The sequence below is a fragment of the Amblyomma mixtum genome, chromosome 1 (genome assembly GCF_055824585.1).
Source record: "Amblyomma mixtum isolate Tamu chromosome 1, ASM5582458v1, whole genome shotgun sequence".
Taxonomy (NCBI): Eukaryota; Metazoa; Arthropoda; class Arachnida; order Ixodida; family Ixodidae; genus Amblyomma; species Amblyomma mixtum.
The window spans coordinates 314,405,796-314,432,184 of NC_143012.1; the positions used below are offsets into that span (position 1 = coordinate 314,405,796).

The 26,389-nt window shown below is 44.1% G+C and overlaps 1 protein-coding gene across 2 annotated transcripts; it reads left to right on the forward strand.

Moving 5' to 3' along the window:
• The first annotated feature begins 84 nt into the window (after window positions 1-84).
• Septin2 (septin 2) lies at window positions 85-25,714 on the forward strand. Of its 2 annotated transcripts, XM_089567005.1 has the most exons (11): window positions 86-285; window positions 720-846; window positions 3,596-3,709; window positions 4,029-4,110; window positions 5,121-5,261; window positions 6,811-6,928; window positions 11,946-12,035; window positions 12,132-12,228; window positions 12,858-13,069; window positions 14,280-14,369; window positions 20,414-25,714. In XM_089567005.1, the coding sequence occupies exons 1-11, from the start codon at window positions 256-258 to the stop codon at window positions 20,591-20,593; spliced, it is 1,281 nt and encodes a 426-aa protein (XP_089423131.1). In that variant the 5' UTR covers window positions 86-255; the 3' UTR covers window positions 20,594-25,714. The 2 variants fall into 2 exon arrangements, with proteins under 2 accessions (XP_089423132.1, XP_089423131.1); XM_089567006.1 differs by lacking the exon at window positions 720-846 and having other exon boundaries at window positions 85-285.
• Window positions 25,715-26,389: the final 675 nt, after the last annotated feature.

Below are 26,389 nucleotides of genomic sequence, written 5' to 3' on the forward strand. Positions count from 1 at the left end.
AATAACAGATGCTTAGCGAGAACCAGTCTAGAAATTTTCTGCGGTCCTACAATCTCGGGCGTGTGCTTTCGGACGCGGCGGCGCCACTAGCGCCACCGCGCCACCGTCGCTGGACTTACGAAAGATACACGGCGGCGCTTCGATCGTAATCGCGGCTTGGCGCTTGTCTTACTGAGCGGCGTCTGTCAAAAATAAGCAAGTCTGTTCTAATTGTACGATTGGCCTCAGCAAAGCTAACAACTTTGCTTCACCGTCATGTCGGCCGCCGAAGTGGAACAGACTAACGTAAGTGTGATGCCCGATCTCTTCTCAGTGTTCAAAATTACGTTCAGTCTGTCAATCTCGTGTAAGCCTAGCGGAGTTATCAAAGTAACGGTAAATCCGTTAGCATCTGTACTTGTTCTGACAGCGTTTTTTACGCGGAAGTTGCTTACAAAACTCGCCGTCCCACGAACGTGCTCTTCACCTGTAGGCGTTGGCCGGTGTGGTGCCACGCCCGGAACAGCGAGTGCTTTAATTGGCACACAGGAAATGGGGCGACTTCGCCAGATAAAACACCCGACCGCAAACTGAATCTAGCTCTTAACGGCTGGCGTGTGTAACCTAATTAGCAATCTTGAATGCTCACGTGATGCATCACCGTCGTAAGTATCGAGGTCTCCGACCATTTTCGCGCCTCTGCCCAAGTAACCGGTGTCCATGATGTGTTCGTTTTTCAGGGTAATTTCATCGATGACAGCATTCGCACGCTCAAGCTACAGAGCCATGTCGGGTTTGACAGCCTACCCGAACAGCTGGTTAGCAAATCCGTGCAGCAGGGCTTCCATTTCAACATTCTTTGCATAGGTGAGGCCCACACTCGAGCACCTTGGTGTACCACTTTTAAACTTGGATATGTTAGGTATTCCTGTGCATGACAGCAACCGCTGTCGTTATTGCAACAAGCTTCACGAGACATTCCGGGATTGCTTAGTATTGCAAAGAAAAGCTAGCGTTGATCTTAATAAACGAATACAGTTGTTAGTACCACCAATTTTTTCCTTTTCTCGGTTTCTGTTAATGAACACCACCGTGAAAAAGTAACATTCCAAAATGCTTGCCTTCATTTTATTGACTGTTCGCTCCTTTCATACATGTATGCCAACGAGGTTCTCATTTCTCGTATCTTTGTCGGCTCATTACCCTTGCCATAAGTGAACCTCAACCAGATCAATCCATGTGGATTTCTTCCTGAGGAAGCAAGTGGGGTCATTTCAGTTGTAATGTCCTGGTCTGTTTTGCAGTATGTGACGTACAATAATTGAAACTGGCAATCTTATAGTGTACTGAAACAGTCAAAAGTGCTCAGACTCTTCAAGAGGCAGTTCAGTAGGCATTTGATATCTTCTGAGCGTCGTACATCCTTTATACTCTCAGGAGAAGACTAGCTCACACTTGCATTGCAAGATGAACAGTTGTTATGACCTGGAAATGAACAGTGTGCTTCTTAAGAAAGCAATGCCTTCTAAATGATGCAAGCCGCAGGCTGCGTCGTCATTTTACATATTGACAATAATATGGGCATTCACTTTGATGCCGACGTCAGATACAAATGCCACTTGTACATAGGACATAATTTTTCACCTTGTTGCCGTAAACAGTTCACCTGATTCATGTTTCTATGCAAAGGATATATTCATCATATGGGCACATGTTGGTGTTGTGCCCCAGTAAAAAAAAGTCGTGTTTGCATTTAATCTGGCCTGGTTTCACATTGGTATAATGGGACCAGCGCCCCACCACAGTGGCCGCCGCGGTGGCTCAGTGGCTATGGTGCTCGGCTGCTGACCCAAAAGACGCGGGTTCGATCCCGGCCGCGGCGGCTAGAATTTCTTTGGAGGAGAAATTCTAGAGGCCCGTGTACTGTGCGATGTCAGTGCACGTTAAAGAACCCCAGGTGGTCGAAATTTCCGGAGCCCTTCACTACGGCGTCTCTCATAGCCTTAGTCGCTTTGGGACGTTAAACCCCACAAAACCAAAAACCAAACCACTACAGTGGTTCACGAGTCTGCTTCTTTGGTTCTGGCTGTGGTGGCTCCACTTTGATGGAAGCAGAATGCAGACATGTCCATTAAATGAAACTTCAGGGCATTCTAAGAGCTTCAGGAGGTAAGAATTGTGCAGACCCCTTCACTAAGGTGTGCCTCATAAATAGTATTGCTTTTGCCCGCAAAAATCAGTTAAAAAAATTATGACCACTAGTTTCACTTTGCAGATGTAATGTTACCAACATAAATGAATGTATGACCATTTTTGTTCATGATGGCTTCTGGTTTTGCTTTGCTTATAAATGTTTCTGTGAACAGACATTTGGGTTTTGTCAGCACCTGTATGCTAAAGGAAGCACGCACCATCTATTCCCTGATACATTCCTCCTTGTGTCAGTTCTCATGCCACCACAGTGGCTCAGTGGTTATGGCACTCGTCTGCTGACCTGAAAGACGTGGGTGCGATCCCTGTCGAGACGGTCTCATTTCGATGAAATCGAAATGCTTGAGGCCCATGTACCATGTGATATCAGTGCACGTTAAAGAGCCCTAGGCGGTAAAAATTTCCAGAGCCCTTCACTACAGCGTCCCTCATAGCCGCCGGTGGATTACATAGCTATTCCCTGATACATTCCTCCTTGTGTCAGTTCTCATGCCACCACAGTGGCTCAGTGGTTATGGCACTTGTCTGCTGACCTGAAAGATGTGGGTTCGATCCCTGCCGAGACGGTCTCATTTCGATGGAGATGAAATGCTTGAGGCCCATGTACTTTGTGATATCAGTGCACGTTAAAGAGCCCCAGGTGGTCGAAATTTCCGGAGCCCTTCACTATGGCGTCTCTCATAGCCTGAGGCGCTTTGGGACATTAACCATTGTATCATACCATTGTTAACCATTGTATCATAAACCATTGTATCATGCCATTGTAATTAGAAATGCCTCTGAAATTAGGTGCATAGATGATGGTTTCATACATAACTTTTTCTTTTGATAAATAAAAGATATTGTACATCTACACCTTTGTTACCTTTTAAAACCCGGCCACTGACAGAGATCAAATTTTGCAATGTGTTTTGTTTCGAAGTTCAGCAATGTGTGGATCTTGCTTATCTGCTGCTCCTTGGTAAAAAAAAATCGCAGAACAAAACTCGACTTTAAATAATACCAGGAGCACATTAGAGTACCGACTTGCAGCTAACTTTCATGACATTTTTTTACCTTGAAAAACATAGCATACACAAGTACATGAATGAAGGCATGCACATGCATGCACTAACAGCACCGTGTGTGCCTTCTTTCATGTGCTTCTCCATTTTGCCGAGTTCCCCCCAGCACCCCCAGAAAAAAGCTTCACTGACATCCATGACATGCATGTGGGTATGTGTGCAACAAAACCAAAGTCTTATACAAGCAAAAAATACCCCCCCCCCCCCCCCCCCCACCCCCAACTTTTTGCCCTTCAGAGTGAGCGAGTGGCACTGATAACTACACTGCTAGCACGTTGCAATGAAGCTGCCTATTTATTTATGCATGTGACATGCTTTACCTTCTTTTTTTTCCACCTCAGGTGAAACTGGCGTAGGGAAGTCAACCTTGATGGAATCATTGTTCAACCGCTCATTTGAAACCCAACCAAGCCCTCATAGCTTAGCCAATGTGGTGCTGAAACCAAAGACTTTTGGTAAGATTTTAAGATTATAAAACGATCGTTTTCCCTGGTTGAGTGCTGTACGATCATTCGCCTGGTAGTGTGCTGTTCATCTTATCTTGTCATGGAAGTTGTAAAGAAAAGTGTAAATGAAGTACTTCGTTACAGTGTGCTTGGCTACTACATACTTTGTATTTATGAGGTGCACATCTGTATAGTGACAGCACCTGTTTGATATGTTTCAAAGTGAAGCGGAGTAGCATCAAACTACAGTTTTTATTATATTTTTTTTTCTGCAAACATGGCTTGAAACTGCTGAGGCTCTAATTAAAATTTTTGCTTCCTATTTCAGAACTACAAGAAAGCAATGTAAGACTCAAACTTACTATTGTTGACACAGTTGGCTATGGAGATCAAATCAACAAAGAAGACAGGTTAGCAGTCACCTTTTTCAATTTGTAGTCTTCTTGATTGATGTTGTGTACTGCTCGCTAGCATTTGAGTGTATTGTGGCTTTTCTGCATTCGGGACTGGGATGTCAAGATTCAAATTTTTCCAGGCGTTCTCTGCTAAAAATTTATTTTCACATCTCAGTTCAACTGATTACTGTCATCAGCATGACTAAAACTAAACAATGCTGATAGGTCTTGACGGAGTAAAGACACCAAATTTTTGGTTGTGTATTTTTTACTTTGTAATGATTCATAAAATCATAGTATGCATGGATCACCACGTCGTATTCGCTTTGCAGTGGTAAATAATTTTCAAATCAAATCAGGAAAGGACTTATTAGGTAGGGGTGGGATGAGTACATAGATGTTAGTATTCTGGTGAGGGTCCCAAAGCCTGGTTTAATTTTTTAATCTATTTTAAATGGTTTATTATATTTTTAATAATTGAATTCCTTCTCTTGTGTAGTTTGTTTTGGTTTTAACAGCTGAAGGAGGGCCACGACACCAAGTTCATCGTAGGTTGTGTGAGGTGTAAAAAAAACTTATATAATCCATGCCTTTATTGTTTTAATTCACTACAATGCTTAAGCTAGCATGCCTCAAGTGCCAGTATTGTAACGAATGAAGAAGTGGCGATTACAGCCGAATCCGGATGTATTGAACTCTAAGAGGATTGCAAAATAGTTCGATATATCAATAATTTAATATATAAAAAGGAATCGGATAAGCTTCTCTGTTACTGACAAGCAAGAATACTGTGCACCCGCGATAGTGATTCGCTTCTTGTAACGATGGCACAACTTGGCCTCTAGCTGTATGTAATAGATTTTGTGAGGCATAAGTACAAGTTAAACATTTGCTCACTAGCATAAAAAGCATAGAAATCAACAAGGATTGCATTGCAACTTGTTTAATCCTGGTGACATTTTATTCTGGTGTTTACCGAGTCTGTTATTGCATAATCATACATTTAAGAACGTTGCTGTTTGCAGCTTCAAGGCCATTGTGGATTACATCAATCAGCAGTTTGAGAACTACCTCCAAGAAGAATTGAAGATCAAGCGCTACTTGTCAATGTACCATGACAGCCGTATTCATGCCTGCCTTTACTTCATTTGTCCCACAGGGCATGGGTAAGCAAAGCAGACAATCGCAAAAGACTTGCAAAAGACGTTGTGCACTTTTCACTTTGCTGCTAATGGGATTGATGCTCTTGGTGGGAACTTGGCAGAATACAGTTGTCAAATTGTGGGGCCATACTTTGTAACACCTAATTTGGTTTTTCACTTCGCTTGGCTGTGGCGTCAATCGTGACAAGAGCAACGGGAAGTAGAACACAAATGTCCAGTTTAAGACACGGCCAGACTGGACATGGTGCTGTCACTAGCCACATTACTGCCGCCCACGACATCCAGTCCGGCCATGTCACAGGGGCCCACACTGCGCCAGTTTGTCACGCATCCCCTGCACAGTTTCTTTCCCAAGACGAAAGTTGCACTGAAAAAACTTGTCGGACATCTTGGACATCTTGTCATCGTTCTCAGCCATTCGTCGGCATCTGTGCTGTGACAGCGTGACTTCATCCCCCGCGGCCTATGTCACCGAGAGTAGCGGCCAATGGCGGAGGACCAAATGAAACTAAATGAAACATTATAAAGTTTTGCCCCAACTGAATGTGCCAAGGGTTTAATAACTAAACTGAGCATGTTGGCAGATCTTTTTAGACAGGCTTATTAGGATTTTCTTTACGTCATAAGAATTCGAAAAGTTATTTGATTGGTGTTACTGATTGAAAAGAGTTACTGTACTCACAAACTGCAACCTTCACACCCTTGCACCATTTATCAGTGGCTGTTTGGCTACTGAACTTGTTTGAATTTTATTTTGCTGTATGGACTTTCTTGCTGTTAACATGCCTAAATATTTTTTGTTGGCAGATAGAGTATTTATTAACGGGTATCTTTAGCAAATGTCCTGAATGGAATTTGCAAGAAATCAGTGGAGCCTGAAAAGTCTGCTTTTATCATGAAATTTCAACTTTTTGACATGCTCGTGCAAAGATCATGTGCATGAAAGAATGCTTGGATGCATTGTGCTTTTTTTTTTTAAGCACAATTATTCACCTTCACTCATTCCTTCAGTTTGGTCGTTCTATGTTAACATATCTGCCACCATTGAGGAAAACAGCCACGGTGACTCAGTGGTTATGGCACTTGGCTGCTGGCCGGAAAAACGTGGGTTGGATCCCAGTTGTGGCGGTGGAATTTTGATGAAGGCGAAACTCTAGAGGACTGTGTACTGCGCGATGTCAGTGCACGTTAAAAGAACACCAGGTGGCCGAAATTTCTGGATTCCTTCACTACGGCGTCCCTCATAGCCTGAGTAGGTGTGGGACATTAAACCCCCTTAAAGCAAAGCAAACATTGAGGAAAACAAGAATATTTTCTGTTTCTTCTAAACATCATTTGCGGTGCGAAAAAAAACAAAAAAAACAGTAGGTTCCAGGATGGCTTTTCATAGAAACTATTTGCAGAATTGTGGTAGCATGCAGTGATGCTGAGTACAGCCAAAGGTTCTGTGTATGCAGGCAGTGTCAAAATTGCTATGTGGTCTGTGCTGTTAGGTTCTTGGCTTTGAACTGTTGCCCCCTCCTGTTGACCTCTCACCTCTGTGTGCTTCTAGACTCAAGTCCATTGACCTGGTGTGCATGAAGAAGCTGGACAGCAAGGTGAACATCATTCCCATCATTGCCAAAGCTGACACCATCTCCAAGACTGAGCTGCAGCGATTCAAGATTAAGGTGAGCTTTACTGCTTGCTTGTACATGACTGTTGTGTCGGTGTTTGTTTCAAGGCCAAAGAAAATTGCGTCTTCCTCAAAGACAGAAGAGCTAGCCATACTGCAGTGCAAATTGTGTAATTGTAAGTAATAAAGTCCAGATGAAAACCACAGGGAGCTTTGTACTTGCTTCTTTAAGGAAAACTCACTGTTCACTATGAGGCAACCATCCCCACATATTGTGTCCAGCTCACTGCCTTCACTGAACAGGGGTAACCACATTCAATTGGCAAACGTCATTAAGTGTGCATAGCTGTGAAAGATTGAAATAAAGCAAGAAGCTCTCGACTGAGCTGCACTTTTTATTGTGGCATTCATTTTGTAATGAACCTGTGTTTGTTGATAAATACTGCATTGAAGCAGTAGTAAAAAAAAAAAGTAAATATAAAATGCCTCTGTCTGTGCTACTTACTGTAAAAGGGTTTGTTGTTGTTGACAGTGTAGGTTGAATCTAATTTAGGATACAAGATGCGCATCAGTTGTTTAAGCCCGACAGAAAAGATGCTCCTGATAGCATAGCTTTTCTTACCATGGCTACTAAATGTAATAAATAGCTTGAAGGCTGGGCCAGCTTGCTGGCAGTGTTTGTCATGAAATAGAAAAAAAAAATTTTGAAATTTCTGCGAAGAATGCTATAAAGCTGCAGAAGCACTGGTGGTGGTTGTACCCAGACGGCACCAGGTGTACTTAGAATACGCTGCATTTAGTAACGGGATGACCAGAATGAAGGCGCACAAGAGCCATAGATGACACACACACACACGCATGCGCGCGACGTGGGTGGAGACAAAGGGATGCAAAGACTTGCTGCATATTGTCATAATTCTTATTCTTCTGTTCCTGGTGCCCGTGACTTTCGGGCTAGTATCCATGCATCTTCATCATTGCAGTTGATGCCTTTCTAGTGTTGCGCCAACCACAGACCAAATGTCAGGAAGCGGAATTGGCAAGCAAGCAAAGGACGTTTTTTAAGATGTCACGGTGGACTTACTCTTAATGAGGAGGACCTGAAGTGCAGTGCAGCTGCAAAGTCATTTTAGCTGACAGATATGTCATAATTTTAGTGCGTTAGCACTAGATGTTTCATTCTTCCACTTAGCCAATGTCTGCGAGGTCCCTCTGCCCACTGGGTTGCGGTCCACGTAGGTCACATGCCATTGTGATGTGATCACAACCTGCCCTCTGCATTTGTGAGCAAACTGACCACAGTGGCTGGTGGCAGCCAAATTAATGATTGGTCGTTAAAGGTTTCTTGGGGAGAGCAACCCCACGGGGGTCAGCACCTGCCATCGCAGGGCAGTGGTGCATAGCCTAACTGCTGCGCCACTGCGCCAGGATTGGTATGAGGGCTCCCAGGGATCTATGCATGTAAAGTTGAGAGTGACCAATTCCGCACATATGTGCATTAACCCATTAACACTATCGTGGCATACGGCCGCCGCGGTGGTTCAGTGGCTATAGTACTCAGCTGCTGGCCCAAAAGACGCGGATTCGATCCCAGCCACTGCGGTCGGATTTCTATGAAGGCGAAATTCTAGAGGCCCATGTTCTGTGCGATGTCAGTGCGCGTTAAAGAGCCCCAGGTGGTCGAAATTTCCGGAGCCCTTCACTGTGGCGTCCCTCATTGCCTGTGTCGCTCTGTGACATTAAACCCCATAAACCAACCAACTATCGTGTCATACCCTTAGGTGGTGCTTACTAAGTCCGATTTCACCTATCATTGCGACTTGGCCTTGCAAACTGAGCCTTGAACCAAACCCAAAGTGCTAGTGTCCCTAATACGTGTTTGGCCTAACCAATCAATCAATCAACCAATGAGCATTTATTTCACAAACAGAGTATACAGGTGGTGAAAAAGGGCGGCGGAGAAAAAGCTGCAAGTTTTACAGCTTGACAAAAGCCCCGTCCGCCCCTCGAGCAGTGACAGGCTATAGTACATGTAAAAAATAAAAAAAGATACGTACATGCACGTACACTGATAAGAAAAGAAAAAACATGTAATCGATGCTGGTCAAGGGTGATAAAGACAGTAATATTACTCAGATTTGTCATTTATGATAACATATATGTTTTAACAGGAAACTGTGTAGAAATAGGACATGGTTATCAAAGATGAAAATCTTAAAAGGCAGATGCATGTCATATACAAGAGACACAGAAAAACATGATTGCGCTCAGAATTGATTTTTTTCATTCCTGTCTAGTGAGATGTGATGCATATTAACTACAAGAATAATTCTGTTAGGCGTCGATTATTTAGTGTCAGTACATCGATACCTAGTTGATAATAGTAGTTGATTTTAGGTAGAGTACAACTTGCCCGCTGCCGACCGTACTCTGTGCGTGAAAATGGTATTTGCTAAATCATCTAAATCATCTGCCATTTTTTTTTTATAGGTACATATATGCAGTATTTGAATGGAAGCTACAGCTGTTCAAGGACTGTGCTCCTCTTATACATGCACATGTAGCTGCAATCATGGCTGTGGTTGACGCTGCCTTTCATAATCCGCCGGTTATAATCCTCTTGGTGGAAGTGTAACAAGCAGTCTGCCATCTTATCCAGCTGTTTGCGCACACTGCATTCATCCCACAGGCCTGCATTGCATAAGACAAAGGCCTTGCTTTCGGCTCACTGCTGTCCGTGGTCAGCTTGATTGTTAGACAGCTGGGGACATTACATCAATGGGACACTACACTGTAGTTTACAGTAACCTCGAACATTTTGAAACTGCACTGCTGAAAATCAAAACTGTTTCCCTCCTATGAATGTTGTGAAATGGGCAGGTGGAATGAAATTGAAGTTTCTCAGCTCCGTGCAGAAGCTTGATGCTTGTTTTGTCCAGATGTGGGATCTTTAATTTATTTGGAAATTAGAAGTTATCTCTCTGCTTATTGTTTTGTCCTGAAGTGCATTTTGAGTCACTGTTTTCCTTTTTTTTTTTCATTGATGAAACCTTTTATGTCCAAATTATGAAAGAATTAAGGGAAAAAAAATTTTATTGCTACGTTGTACAAGACAGTGCACTGCATCCCACATCAAAGCTTGAGGTTCACAAACGTGTTAGCACTGTTGTAATATAGCAGTCTGCTACACTGGGCACTCAACCCATTTTACATTCCTTGTGCAATTTCTGATGGCCAGCTCAGAGGAGCTGCTTGCTTAACAAAAAAATGTTAGAACTTTTGTTTGCTTAAGAGTCATGCATTACATTCCATAGCAAAATAAATGTTTAGCCTTTGAATCCAGTCACCTATGCCCTGTTACAGTGGCTGTACAGTGCTTTTGAAGCAGTCATTTCTCATCCATTTCGTGCGGTCTTTCCAATCATGCAAAGTCACAACTCAGTGTCATAGGCTTTTTTCATGCTCCTTCCCATTGCGGATGCTGCCACTGGCTGTATTTAATCATGGAGCCCTTTGAAAAGCGCCCATGTAGTCTGGGTTGTCATTGCTGCTGCTATTCAAACCGATGCTGTAACTGCATCCTGTAGTGAAACGCACGTCCTCAATCAACTGGACCTTTAACGGCTGATAGAATACATGATTTGGCAGGAGAAATGCAGATTTTCCATTGGAGAACAGTGAGTTTCAGTGAATTTTCTCAAAGAGAAAAAATGCAGGCACAAATGCTCATTGTCGCGAATTTGCGACAAACCAGAAATCAACGCTCGGTATTCATCAAACACGTGTTGAACGCCTGATGCGGTGAATGAAAGCAATAGTTTATTCCACAAATCTCTCCTTATTTCATGGCAGAATTTTTCAGTAAGGTGACAATCCACCTAGTGTCTTGGTGGTTAAGGCACCTGGCTACCGAGCTAGGGGGCCAGGGCTCGGTCTCGGCCCTGGCGGCTACATTCCAGTGGAGGCAAAACGCAAAGCACACCCATGTGCTGTGGGATGTCAGTGCACATTGAGGAATCCCAGTGGTTGAAATCAATCCAGAGCCCTCCATTGCAGCGTCCCTCATGGTCTTTATGTCACTTCGGGACATTAAACCCCACAATGTAATTTTTTTATGACTGTGTGACAATGACTCGTTGAATACTGGCTTGTAGGTGTACCATAAGGTCAGAATGTAACAGGAACAGCACCTATGAACAAAACACATTATTTTGCCACTCTACTTTCAGCTATTGTATACAGCTAGTGGTTCATGTTTCTGTGTGTTGGAGCTGGCTAATTATATATTCATAAACTGGTTGCAAAGGAATGTCTGCGCGGTAAAAAAATGGCACATGCATGTTCACATTTCATTTCGGCCTGACTGTACATGTGTGTCCCCTTTTCCTTTGGACAGCTCTTGCACTGTGACTCTAGGCATTCAGGTATATAGTAATTTGGAAACATGTTTACACTGAACTTTGTATTGAAGCTGTGTACGTGGGGGTGTACTTACATTCAGTTTGTCATAAGTTGGTGGCACTGGGCTTTAATAAAAGGGCCCCGAGGTAAATGGCTTTGGATTTTGGTATAGGATTGCTGCCTGTGTATATTTCGACTCTTATGTAATTTTCTAGCTGCTAATACTCTGGCATATTTTTGATCTCTGAATATTAATGTGGCAATATAATTTGACATATTTTTCTTCATTGCCTCTGAATTCAAGGCTAGCATTAGCCTCACTTAGTGAGGTTCTTGGCCTTGTGTGCCTGTACTTTTACACACAAGTGCAGTCTTTGCCAAAAGTAACCGGACTGCCCTTACGGTTTCTCATGCTATCTGGAGACTTACCATCATCTAAAGGAGGATAGTGATGGCGCAGGTTCTTGTCATGCAGGTTACCCTTGTAGCTGACGAGAGCTGGCTACCACACCATTACCGCTCGGCCACCAGCCCGTATTTTCCATGTTCGTGACAGCCTGGTTACTTTTGGCAAAGATAGTAGTACATCTCAGTTGGCATGGGGTAGTCATACATGACAGTATGAGGTCCAAGAGAGATTTTAATATTTGTCTTCGTTCATCAACATGCAGATAATGAGCGAGCTCGTCAGCAATGGAGTTCAGATCTACCAGTTCCCGACAGATGACGAGGCCTCAGCCGAGCTAAATCAGAGCATGAACGTAAGTACAGTTTCTTGTCGTGATTATTATCTATTTAAGCATTGTCCTTTGTTCATTTCCGCAAAAGCGTCATACGGTACTCTCTTGAAACCACAGGCCCATGTTCCGCTGGCTGTGGTTGGAAGCACAGATTTTGTGCGTGTGGGGAACAAGATGGTTCGCGCACGTCAGTATCCTTGGGGAACTGTCCAAGGTAAGGCATAGTTGAACTTGGCGACCTAGAGATTAATATGTGCTTAAATTCATTATCAGCCTAACCACATTCACTGCTGGACAGAGGCTTCTCCTGTTGATTTTCATTTAACCCTGTCCACCTTAACTGGCCACGTTATCCCTGCGAGCTTTTTATATCACCCGTCCACCTGACTTTCTGCTGCCCTGCTAAATTTGGTTCATAATAAAGGAATGCTGGTGAAGTAAATTGGTTAACACTACGTTTAAGGCATTCTGCTAACTTAGGGGTTCTCAAATTGGGTCCCGCGAAACCCTGAGGTTTCTTGTGGAGGGCTTTCTGGGGATCCCCGAGCACTCGGCCCTCACATTTCCTCTACCCACTTTATTTTTACGACCGACTATGCTGTAACTATTCATTGTAGACTGTTTCGCTGTGCAGCGAGTCATTGTTTATTTAATTCAGGCACTTCCTGAGGTTCTGTGTGTCTTCATGCTCCTTTTTGCATGCATGTCAGGTGGGAAGGGATGGAAGTCGTGACACACTGGGTTTTCTCAGTGCCTTTTCAAAGCTGTTGTGGTTTCCCTGGGCCAGAAGCTTGGGAAGAACCCTTGTGCTAACGTAGTACTAATGTCTGCTTGCTTGTGCAGTGGAGAACGAGAACCACTGTGACTTTGTGAAGCTTCGTGAGATGCTGCTGCGGACGAACATGGAGGACTTGAGGGAACAGACACACACGCGGCACTACGAGTTGTACCGACGCATGCGACTGGAGCAGATGGGCTTCTCCGATGTGGGCACTGACAACAAGCCTGTCAGCTTCCAGGAGACCTACGAACAGAAGCGGCAGGAGCATCTCAGTGTGAGTTTCCACAGACTCCTGATACTACTGCGTTGAGTATAGGAGCAGCCACATGATGTGCAGGCCGAAGGGCTTTCTTCTGCCCTGCAACATGTTTTCGACGGGACTGCAAAAATTAAAGGCAGAAAAACAGAGATCAACTGCAAGACATTGAAACAGATGGCATGAGCTGTGGTCATTGGATGTGCAGCCTAATTAAAGTTTGTGTGATCCAATTGGCTTCTTTTTGCTTGAGGTAGTGTGGAAGAGCATTTATCGTCTCTGTCACTTGTCTCTGTTCTTAACCCTTTGACATGCCGTTTTTTTGTCTACGTCAAGATGAAATATTTGTCTGCCTAAATAGTATATTCAGGCCTTCAGAAAGATATAGTTTTTCAGTGCAAAATACTAGCAGTTCATTTTTTGCAACGACATGCAAAATTTCGCACTGAGTGTCATAATTGATGAAATAGCAACATGAAATGCTGCAACTTATCATGTAAACACCTGAAAGATTATGGAAATTATTTTATTTTGAAGATTTATGCTTGAAATGGAGGTGAAATGTCTGCATGAAAATGGCGGACAACATGTAATTGTGCTTCACCACGTGGCTTAAAACAGCTTATTTGAGAGATGAAGGATGCAGAAATTCACATGAAACGAAGAAATCACTGCTAGGGGCAGTCCACTCTCAGAAAAAGCTGTGAGTTCGCTTTTTGTACAACTGTGTATATAGCGTGTCAAAGGGTTAAATCATTTCATGTTTTTGAACAACTCTCGACATACTGATTTAACGAAATAAGTGTTGAGTTCATCACATTTAGTGTCTGGTTCTCCATCAGTTGATTTTGCTTGCTTGCAGTCATCACATTTGATTTATACTCACTTTAAACACGTTATTGCCTTTTCTGTTTTTTTTTATGCATAACATTTCTATATAAGCTTACGTTCGCACCTTGTTTGTAACCCAGTGTTTACACACTGAGCCTGATTGTGTTTGGTGGCAGCCTGGTAGCAGTCTGTGGTGCAATGCTGGTAAGATTTGCTTCTGTCCTTTCCTGTCATCCACTGTTTGGCTTCAGCTTGGGTGACTGAAAACAGGGCAGACTAGCTGGTACACTTTCATTCCATTCTCTGCGCTTGCTCCTGCTTCCAGTGTTGGGGAGAAAAGCCATTATCTGGTGAAATATGGCTGTGTTTGTTGTGTGCCTCCCCGCCCCCTATGCAGGAGCTTCAGCGGAAGGAAGATGAGATGCGCCAGATGTTTGTTGTTCGAGTCAAAGACAAAGAGGCCGAGCTCAAGGAAGCCGAAAAGGAGGTAAGGATCTCCTACGTTGTGGGGTTCTAATTGGGGAGATAATACGTTCTCCTCTGATTAACCGCGGCTCAAACAGTTCAAAGCCACCAGGACCCCACCCCGTGGTCGCGTATGCTACCGAGCGCACGCCGACCACGGCGGGTCTTGCTCTCTGAGGGAACAAAATGACACTCTGGCTGACACAAACAAGGCATTGATTGCTGCAACAACAATAACGCCAGCTAGCAACAAAACATACGAAGAAATTGAGGTTGTCCGACTCACTAGCAAGGTTATGAGCGAATGTTCGCCCACACTAGGGCAAGGGATACTCTGCGGTCGGACAGGACGAGATGCCGGGGAACGTTCCTCCTCACGAGGCTTCGCGCCAGCCGGTGAAGAGCGGAGCCTCGCGCCGAACGTCAGCGCGCATCCCCGTTCCTGAGCCAAAGAGAGCCGTCTCCCCCGCTCACGCAGCAATCATGCCATCTGTGGTGCTGCGACACCCGCGCCCTCCCTTGTTAGTTAAGGTAACTAACCAAGCTAAGGAGGGTGCATCACAGCGAAGCTAACCAAAGTGCAGCCGGCGGGAGCAGGTCCCCATAACATACTTCAGAGAGAATGGGTGGTTAGAGCACAGAGTTAAGGACTATTGTGTCCCATTAAATAAGATCATGAAAACAGCAAGAAATGTATTTTTTTTTATTGATTTATTGCCTTACTTTTTAAGGGAATGTAATCAAAATGGTAGGCCTTAAAACAGATTAGTTTTTGGGGAAAATGTTTTTTTGACTTCGTATAAGCACCTACTTACTTAGAACAAAGCCAGGGTGCTAGTTTGTTGATCACTTTCAGTATGGCCACTTTGTATCTGCTGAATCAAGCTCTTCATGTTTGAGCCACGTTGGGATGAAAGGTCACTTAAAACCTGTGAAAACAGTGTTCTTGCAAAGTAATGCCACTTTTATGCTGATGTTACAGCTACCGTAAAGGCCTAATTTAGGTGAAGTCTGTGTGGCACAGATCTGAGCGGTAGAAAGTGGCTTTTTTTAATTCGTCGAAGGGTGGGCATAACAGTGATGTTTTAGAAACTAAATCTATGTTTTGGAAACTAAACCTCAGAAGCGACCATTCCCCTTCCAGGGAGCTTTAACAGTTTTGCCATAAATTACTTGATAACCTAGGTCATCACCTATCATCACATTTGCACTGCACAGGTGTTTATATATGTACAATGTAATGTAATATGTACAATGTAATGTATATATGTTTAATGTCAAGCTTGTACTGGTAATATGATGTAGTACAATGTATTGCTTATGCAGTAAAACCTGATTGATATTTATTCTCTTTTTTTTTTTTTAGTGTTAGAAGGCAGAAAGCGTATTGTGCCAGAACACATGCCATCGAAAGCCACTGAGATTTAGAAAAATAACTCTAGGGTGAAGTTCAGAGGCATTTATTAACACTAACTTAATTACTCATGGTCAGCACTTGTTAATGTGACGTATGGAGAGCTTTTGTAGTGGTTGTGAACTTCTAGCCTCATGTTGTCCTCAGCGTGGAGGAAACTTCAGCATTCCTAATCCGGCGACGGCAACGACAAAACTAGCTGGAGTCTTTTTTTTTTGTCATCCTTTTTTTTTTTTTTTTAATGCTGACAGTTGACTGCATGTTCCCAGGCTCGGCCCGCTTGTTAACGCATTGTCGTCATTTACGGAAGAGCAGCGGCCAGCTGCGTTCCTGCTCTCCATGTCACATGCCACCAAGCTTGGCCCACTTGTATGTTCGTGCACCGTTGCCATGTGTGCTCCGTTTCATACATAGCAGTCAATGTTGCCAAAGCTAGTGCTCCTGTTCTCCCAGGCTAAGTCCGCACCGAAAAAGTAGTTCATTATGCAACCTAAGTGAACACAGGCATATTTCGTTGCAACAGATCTCGGGTGCCATAACTGGCAACCTCCTGCACTTCGTTTTACCTCTTTAACTCATCGAGACTTTGAGAAGTAAGAATGACGTGTGGTGGTATGATATGTGGCCTGTAGGGCGAATTGCTCCGACTCTATCCTCACCTAAAATGTAGTTCACACTCAGTGAAAAATTATAGCCAGTGGCCCCGAACACCCAGCATCTTACAGCTTCGACAGTAAATTTCAATGCTGCCACTTTATTTTATCATGGCGGCTGAATTTTGATGGAGGTGAAATTCTAGAGGCCCGTGTACTGTGCGATGTCAGTGCACATTAAGGAACCCCAGGTGGTCGAAATTACCGGAGCCCTTCACTACGGTGTCCTTCATAGCCCGAGTCGCTTTGGGACGTTAAACCTTAATAAACCAAACCAACTTTATTTTGTGCTGCTCTTTGTTTTCGTCCTAACAAAGGCTTCAGAGTAACGTCATTTCGCGGACGCCCTAATTCTTGAGTATAGTAATCCTCGCTGCATTGATGGAAGCACTGCGGAGAAGTCTTCCTGATGGCTGACTGTCGCTGGGCGTTTGGTTGTGTCGCATGCCCCAAGACGCGGTCCCTTCATATGCTAGCGCACCTTATGTTGGGGGCCTCACTACAAAGCCTCATCAGCCACATTTTTCAGAATATATAACCAAAACATGGTCACCAGAGTCGACTATTCTTTGTCAAGTCTGACGCCTGCGAGGTAGACGTGGATTTGCTTCGATTTTACAATTGCTTTCTGGTAATGTCTAGCTGTGGTAATTGGAACGTGTATTAAAAGGAGCAAGGGAACCTTCTAAGCTTATTATGAGAATTTGACGGGGAATTTATTCCAGAGGGCATTCAAGGCTCGTTTAACACATCTGTCTAAAAGAGTTATGTCAGTTGGCCAGACTCACCATGCTTTTGTTAATGAATTTGAACAGCAGTTACAGGACCTCTTGTGATTAGAATCTTTACCATTCATGCTTTCCACACGGTTATCTGCGCAGTGATAGGCGTCAATCTAGATTAGTGGCAAGATACTACTTGTACTCCATTCTTTCTTTCCACATAGTATTCTGTGTATCAATAGTGGTTATAGTTCCTAAGTCAGACTAAGAAAAGTTTACATGATCTCTACAATCAGAATTCTTGTTTGTTTGTGATTATTTCGCAGAAGCTACACAAAGAAATGCAAAGTTAGGGCAAAGCTAAAATAAAATGCCTCAGCCTGGGCCGCAGAGTATAAATGGCTTAAATGAATGGAAGGAGGTTGATGAGGGATTACCGTAAATAAAAAATTAGGAGTCACTTTGGTGACTAAAGTGGTGCAAGGCGAAAGCCTGAGTACAGCATTCTGCCACGAATGTGGTTGTGAATGATGATTCAAGTGCTACCAGCGAATGACACGTCCATTGGCTGTCTGCGTGTGTTACTGACGTGTGGTTAACATGTTAAGCTTCGCCTGTAAGAGTGGAACGCGACAGCGTCTTGCAACGCTGCCAGGGAGTCCACAGAACGCCATCGCCAATTCGGCTGTACGCCTTGCTGGACGGTAAATTTATTTTTTGAGGAAAGGAAATGTATCTCTCTCGCATATCTGGGTGGACACCTGCACCTCGCCGTAAGGGAAAGGGGGAAGATGGGAGTGAACGAAGACGCCGTATTAGCTAGACGCGCCTTTGTTCATTCCAAACCATTCAGCTGGCATTACGGAGTGGCTAGCGTGCTCGTATCGCACTCCGGAGACCCTGGTTCGATTCCCCAACTCGACCAATTTCGTTCTCGGTTTTATTGATTTATGCGGTCTAACTAGGAAGGTTAATTAGGCTATTTCATATTTATATCGTTGTATTTTTATCCATCGTGTTCTGTCATTCACCTGTCAAATGTTGGAACTGTCTAGGATGTTCGACAACGTATATGAAACGAGCTACGTCGAACTGAGTGGGGAAGTGCGTGGTGGTGGAGCGAACGCGGCTTCGTACTTATCTGTTGTTTCAGCAGCGTCTCCTTCCGCGGACGCTGTTGTCGCTGCGACGCGCGTCTTTCTTTCTTTTCTTTTCTTTTCCTCTGTCTTCTGACCTCTTCATTCTCCTATATCTTAATTAGGTTAATTGATTAATTAACTAATTAACTAAACTCAATCCCACTTAGTTGGAGCATCACTATACGATCCCTTTGATTGGTTGCATGGTTACTAGCCAAAGTACAATTGGCCCCATTTGAAATTCGCGCACTATGACGTCACGAGCATTTCGACCAATTGAAAAGCGTGACATTTTCTGTCGACAACTCCTGCTTACAACGATGAGGCATTAAAGGCTTCCGCCTTAAAAATTTTGTTTTAAAAAAAAGTGGGAGGGGGGGAGAGGGTATCTGCTATCCAGCCCAACCGCCACCATGGGGAAGGGTTGACAGCTCAGCACATTATTACGCAGTAGAATAAGGAGCCCATTAATGCTGTTGTTGTGACACTGTCACAGTAAGACAAGATGTTGGGCTAGTCGGTTCATAGATTCAGCAATTATAAAACTCTGCAAAGAAGACAAGACGAGAGGAGACATAAAGACTCTTTGTTTGTGCGTCTTTGTGTCTCCTCTCATCCTGTCTTCTTTACGCAGTTTTACAATTGCTGAATCTCTGTCCAAAATCTGTCAGCCCCAAACTGTCTTGACAAGTGCGGGAATGATCATGTTTGAATCTGGGAATGATCACGTTTGAATTTGGGAATGATCATGTTGAATCTGGGTGAGATCTAACGCAGGATTGATAGTCGCAGCTTGTGCCAGCTATCAGGAGTCGAATTGTCACACTATGGATGTGGGTCACACTGTGGGTGTCTATGGTGTGGGTGTCTATAGGGACTGGCTATGCTATTTAATTCACATTTAATCAGCGGCTGGCACAGTGGCTCGCTCAGTGGTTAAGGTGCTCGGCTGCTGACCTGAAAGACACGGGTTCGATCCCGGCCGCGGCGTTCGAATTCTAGAGGTCCATGTACTGTGCGATGTCGGTGTACATTGAAGAACCCCAGGTGGTAAAAATTTCTGGAGCCCTTCTCTACGGCATCGCTCATAGCCAGAGTCACTTTGGGACATTAAGCCCCTATAAAACAAACAAACATTTAATCAGCAAATAAGTGTTCCCCTTTGGAGGTAAATCTTTTATCTTTGGAAGTGGTTGCATTTTGCTGTGATGCATGGAGGAAGGAAAACTAAGGAGAGGCCCTTCGTATTCCCAACGCATTGACGAGAATGTGGCGGAAGTGACGTCAAAATTTAGGCTTAAAAAGTCGGGCCACTAGCAACGTTGTCGTTGTTGCTAAGAAAACTCGGGCCACTAGCAACGGCGTACGGCGTCGTTAGCGTCGTTGCTAGGGGCCCGAGTGTTTCTCGGTGGCGGTGGACGGGCTTTCGGCACGGTGTGTTCGGCCTTGCGTGTTAAAGTCTATATGCCTGGCGTCGTGACGTTACGCACGCATCTAAGATTGCTTTTAAATGCAGCAAATAACCGCTCATTAGATTTTTTGTTCGCCAAACTTGGTGTCGTTACGCGGAGTGATCGATGCATTGAAATGAATCTCGCGAAAAGGTGGCACTCCGGAACCGCGCTTCGACACACGAAAAAGCGTTGATTGTTTTTATCAGCGAACTTTCGCACCTCACCAAGCAGCACAGAAACATGAAGCCGCTCTCGGCGATGCTGAGCTGCGTTTCGAAGGCCACACGGCGGGTGTAGCCCGAGGAGGATGGTGAGTGAGCTATAAGCTGCGCGCAATGTCAAGCGGCGCTCAATGTCGTCTTTCTTCGCCTGGCGTCGGAAAAGGTTCACCGCACCTGTGCGCCGGTCTGTGTCCAGGTGCGTGTTTACGGGGAGGGAGGTGTAGGAGTGTAGCGGCGAGCGGCGCGGTTTTTTTTATACCTTTCTTTTAAGAAGCGCTTGCGAGCCGCGCGCGATCCCTGCCCCGTAGCTGGGTGGAGAAGCAAGATAGTGAGGAAAGCCGAGCCAACTTCCGGTTGCGGGGCGGCTTCACAAAAAGTGACGTCAGGGCCTCTCCTGAGTTCTTTCCTTCCTCCATGCTGTGATGGTTTTAATTGCAAATGTTGTCCTTCCGTTCTTCCTCAGCTGCACGCCAAGTTTGACGCGTTGAAGAAGCAGCATGCCGAGGAGAAGCGCAGGCTCGAGGAAGATCGCAAGCGGCTCGAGGACGAGATTCGCCAGCTGAACGAGAAAAAGGCCCTGGTGCAGCAGGTGCAGAGCCACTCCTCCCACACGCTCACCCTGGGCAAGAGCAAGAAAAAGTGATGCCTGCTCCCCCCACTGACATGGCATGCCACACTCTGCTTGCCATGGTGCTATCCTGGAACAGATCACAGCTGTCGGGAGGACGCTGTTGATCCTGCACATCATTGTGTCGAGCAGAGAGCAAGCCATGGCTGTTGGCAGGTCCTCGCAGTGTTGCCAAACATCCTCGCATGCTGTCTTTCTCGAGTGCGAAGTAATAATGTGGTCAGTGTCGCTCTTTTGTAACTGCGGCTTCTCTGACGTGAACCTTGGCCTGTCCATTCATCTGAAGCTGCCATTTACCGATGAGAAAGTGAATAGGGAACATATGAGAATGCGCTTGTATCAGATGTACAGAGTGTAGGCTTGGGGATAGCTCATCAAGGTCAACACTAGCACCTTGTGCTCAAGATTACTGCTTAAACCTCTGCCGACTAGTGCAGCAGAAATGGTTTCCCCAGATGCCGGGCAAAGCTGCTTGCCGTGGTGACTGTACACCTAGAGATACCTTGCGCCGTTTTTAACTGGAGGCCCAACCATTCTTGCAAACATTCTTCACACAGAAAAGAGTTTGTAGACGTTTTGCACCTGGGGGCTGAAGCCTCTTGCCTATTTACTGCCTTTTTTATCGTAGCCCAGACAAATGAACTGATAAATTACCGCAAAAGTGTATTCTGGATCATGCTTTTGCACTCATACGCTGAGTGAAAGTGAACTTGCTAAAGCTTGCTCCCCTCTTGTGGAATACATTTGTTTGTCTGCTGTGTGGTGCCTACATAACAAGACGTGAATATTGTTACAACATATGGAATACAGTAGGTAACTGAGTGAAGTCGCATAACTGGGCCAAGCCACTTTGTAACAGCACGTAACCCAGAACTTAATATCTTGTGGTCACAGAACCCTGCAACTAAACTTGAACTGCACCAAATGTGTCTTGAGAAATCATGTAGACAGCTTGGCTGGCCACATACCATTTCATTTTGTTTTGTCTGATGCCAAGGTCCCGGTAACGAATTTCAATGAAGGTTTCTGCTGTAGAATAGCTGAAGGAGAGGACATGGCCATTGAAGCTATTTTGTCTATTTGTGCATGAAATGTAATGAAATTTGGCTCATGTGTGTCAGTAACTTTGTTGATGCCATTGTGCAGAAATTAATGGTTTTCCTAAGTCATTCCTGTTTTAGTTCACCAAGAATTTTAATATACTTTCATCGTGTCATTCAATTCACAGTGGTCTGTTTTTGCGGAGAAGCTGTTTATTCTTGTGCGCTCAGTAGCCATTTATAGAAAAGAGAACTCTACGCAGTGCGTTGGTACCCATCCATTTCCATCAGAAAGCCAAGGGCAAATATATTTGATCAATGCCCACTAATTTGGACAGCTGTTTTGATTGTCGGGATCCATTTGAAAAAATGGAGCAGTTTGTTATTCATTCAAGGGTAATCGGGGATTGATTCGCACTGATTGTTCAATTCATGAACCCCCCCCCCCCCCGGGAAGTGACATCGCTGCGACATTTTTACATTTCTTGTACCCCTGAAATATTGCATTCAGTTTATACTGCTTTGCTGCAGTTGTCTCCTAACTGTTGTCAAGCTTAGCTTTGAGGGTCAAGAAAAACCGTTAATTTTGGCAAACCATCAATTGGTTCTTTTTATTTGCTACATCCCCTCTTCACATTGTGCATACTATTTACAACCTAACTAATGAACTTTGTTGCAGTGTAATGGGAATGTCTGAACGTTCTTATGTTTTGTTTTATGGCCTTTTTTCTTTTGCACCCGTCAACCATATGATAGAAGGATATAGCATAACCATGGAAGCAAATTGTTTTCTTGTGTTCAGCTCGCTGTTCATGTACATTTGAGCATGCAGCGAGCTGATTGTAAGGAAGTTTTTCTGATCAAAACGAATTTTATTTGAAACATTTATGCCTTGCATGCATATTTTGTTGCTTGTCTGTTTTGGTTCCTAGTATTGAGGCAAATGTAATATTCAGGACAGATGTTGGATTGTTTAACGCACAGTGTTTTATTTTGCCACATGAATGCATGGCGTGGGAAGTGCATTACAAGAGCTATTGAGGGGCTCATGTAAGCACCGCTGAAGGCTGACACAGCGTAATGTTGGCCATATAGACATTTTGCAGAATGTGGGAAGCTTTCTTGGCTTAGTAAACTTGCGCCGTATGGTATATGAGCATCATGTAGCATGCCTTCCGAACTACTGATACAGAAAGATGTTGCGCTGAGTTTTTTTACTCCCTCTGTGTTTTGTCATGCCTATGGGACCCTCCAATTCACTTTCGCTGCTAATATTTTTCTTTTATTAAGTGAAAAATAAAAGTTGTACATAATCCAGTCCTGTTGGGAAATCATAATGTCAGAGTAAAGCCCCCAATATTAACAGACAGTTATATGAAAAGATTCAAATAACCTTTGTAGAACTAAACTGAAATGGTTGTGATAGAGCACTTCAGTGAGCAGGTCAATTCTGTGGAGGAAAAATACAGGATTCATCATTGGCAAGCTTTTGGCTGTATCTGCATTCTGAGCATGGATATTCTCAGCAGCAGACAGCTAACATCTCAGAAAAGATCCAGGGACCTGTTTAAGAAGGTACTCTTATTCAGGGTAGCCACAGAGTTTCATCGTTGGCTGTGACAGGACTGTTGCAGGAAACCCTGCCGTTAGGTTTTTCACGGGACCATGAACAAGAAACATACCAGCCAGGAAGCACACATAAAATAAAAGTACATTGTTATTTGCCTTTTCTTTTGCTTCTAGTATGGGCTGCATGATTCTCTGGACTCTGCTCGGCTTAGTGGCTCTTGCAACCATTCGCTTGCACAGAATGTCCTGAACTCACTGCGATGGCACTGTCTGCTTAGCAGCTGTTGGTGGAAGGGAGGAATCAGTGAAGAGGACAGGAGCAGGTGCCTTGGACTAGAGTTCTGCTTTGGCTGGCCTGACATCGCTGTTACGCATGCATGAAACTTCGGCTGTCAAAATGCCGGCATAGGGTAAACCATTAGCGCGAAGTGACATTCGCGACATAGCATGCGGAAAAGCTGCCTCTGTTGAGACGAAACAGTAGAGATTGTATTGCATGGGTTTCTATGGGAGCTTGGGCTCCTGGGACCGGGTCACGGAAACGTAGCATCGAGGAAAATGCAGCACCTGGAAACATAACAGCGGGGTTCTACTGCAGTAATAGTATTGCAAGTTCTTACACTTATTTCATACAGTGGGGGACTTGCCTGATCACTGCAATTTCTTGCTGCTTGAGAAGCTTCATGCTTGAAATGTTCATGTAGCTCAGGCTTCATGGCACTGAACATGTTGCAGTGTATGATGTGGCTGTGCTGCCGTCTGATCATAGCGGTAGCAAGATTTTGGTCATTCCACTACACTGATGTTAGCAATTGTCGAGCTCATTTTTCTGTTGGGGGTGAACTCCGTTTGATACGAAGGCTGAGCTTAAAACCTTTTGTTTCGTTCATGCGGCTAAATTTGGGGTGGAAAATGAAAGGCTTTGTTCTGTGAATTTCGGTAAACAGCATCCTAGAAGAGCTGTTTTTCATTTCATTCATGAAAGTATACTTAATGTTAATTTTCTGTTCTCACTGCATGGGTACTACTGACAAAGTAGGCTGATGCCTACCTCTTTTTGTTGATTTCCACCTATGCTTGTGTCCTTTGTCCACTTCACTTTATTGGAGGCAGTCCTTGTGTATTCCAGGATGTTAAACAACATGCACAGTAATCAAAGGTGTGTGCATGTGCACCATGAAGTGAATGTGAGCACTGGGATCAAAGTATGTCTCTGCACTTTTCAGCTGAAGTGTGTGAAGAGTGAGTTGTTAGAACGGGATTTTGCAGTGAAAGGTTTATTCTTAATTTTCTAATTGCTTAATGGCAGGAACTTCCAAGCAGAGTGTAGAATCATGAGGTCCTCTTGAGTGGATGCACTGTAGTATGCAAGTTTGCATGGTGTGCAGTGTTCAGTAGTTTCTCAACAGGCAATTTGCACATACAGGTCTGTGACAGAGGCAGTGAGCTTGCTTGAATTCAGAATGAGAGGCAGAGCAGCACCTTCGGAAATATGTGCAAATATTTTGTGCGCTGTGAAAGAACTGTATTTAAACATGCTTTTTTTCAAGGAGTATGATTTTAAAGGATGCTGCCCCATTGCTTTACAGTAAAAACTGCTCATGGGACACCTTCTGTTCCGCCACGGATTTGCAAAGTTCCTTCTCGCACTGCTGGTGTGGGGAGGGGTGAAGAAGCAGAGAGGGAAAGTACGGTAGAAGCTGGTGGGGGAAGGGAACTTGCAGGACAAGCACGCTTGGCCAGCTTGGCTGTTCTATCAGGTGCGGGTGATGGAAAGCATGGTGGAAACATAAGGAAATTTGCAGCACCTGGGCTCTGCATGCGCACTTTATCAGCAAATGTTACTCATTAAAAAATAGTACAGCCTACACATGTAGCCCAGTTCCCACTGTGCTTAGTGCATTACGAACGATGGCGTAAACATCAATTTTTCAATGCTGTCTTTCCACAATGCTTGTCATTGATCTATCCTGTATTTTTTTGTTTTTGTAATTTGGTTTAATTTGGCTTGGGATTTGAATTGGGATTCAAATTGACAAGTCCCTGACTGTAATGATCGCCTCTGTCATATGAAAGACACTGAATGATCCCACTAGTTCACTGCACTTACAGTGACCTGATGGTTTCCCAGCGTTCTGTCCAAGTCTGTAATAATGGTTGTATATTGTTCAACATGCAGTGTTTGTGCAGCAACCTGCAAGTCTGATTGCTTCATTGTCTCAAAAACAGCTGTCTTGCGACATGTTTGTGTAAAAAATGGTCTGAAGATATTGCTCACAAGCCTTTCTCATCTCTCTTGACATTCCCTCCTCTAGCAGCATGTTGTTGCCATGAGTGTAACTGGCCCACCAATATGAATTTTTGTACAAAGTGAAATACCTTAAGATGTAGCGTCACTATAAGTCCTAATGTAATGCTTGCATTTATCTTGCAAATCTCAAGTGTCCTTGTGTTCTCAGTGTCATCTGGTGTGTTTCATCCCTAGTCAGTGTATAAACTGCGCTATTAAAGGAGCTCTGGTAATGTCTCTCTGTGTGTGCTTTGGGGCACTAATAAGGTTTACTGCATTTCATCTTTAAAGCTTAAATTGCATTGATTTAAATGAATGGCACCAAAGAGATTAACAAGATCTATCATCTGCTATAAACATGTATTTCGCAAGCTCGGTATTTCATGAATGAGGCTAAAGTCGCCTTATCGAATATTTTGCAGGCACTAAATTTCGCAAGTGGCAGGCTCCTCAGTGCTTCTCTTCTTTAAAGATGACAGTTTCATGCTGGTTTATGTTGCCCACATACAACAGGAAAATGAGTAAGGACTATGCGCAGTGGTAACGGTAGACTCAAGAGCGAGTGTAGTGAAGCCCATTCGCTGGAAGGGTCATTAAAGTGTGTCATGAACTCGAAAGGGTGCAAAGGTGCTGTGCAGAATGGAATCACTTAGGTAAGTATTCAGGAATTAATGTCTTCTGGTAAGTGCAAATGGCGGCTTGCTGCGTTCATCCATATTAAATCTATGTTAAAGACTGGAACCGCGTTACCTGTTTAGAGGTCCCTCAGACCGGGGGCTCAATGGGCAAGGCCACTGTACTGTCATCATTATCAGAGACTGCAAACTGCAGATGCAGCAGGCACGAAACTCTGCGACAGCTATCCGTGCTGGTGCAGCCATATAATGCACATGCACACTGCCATGATGTGAT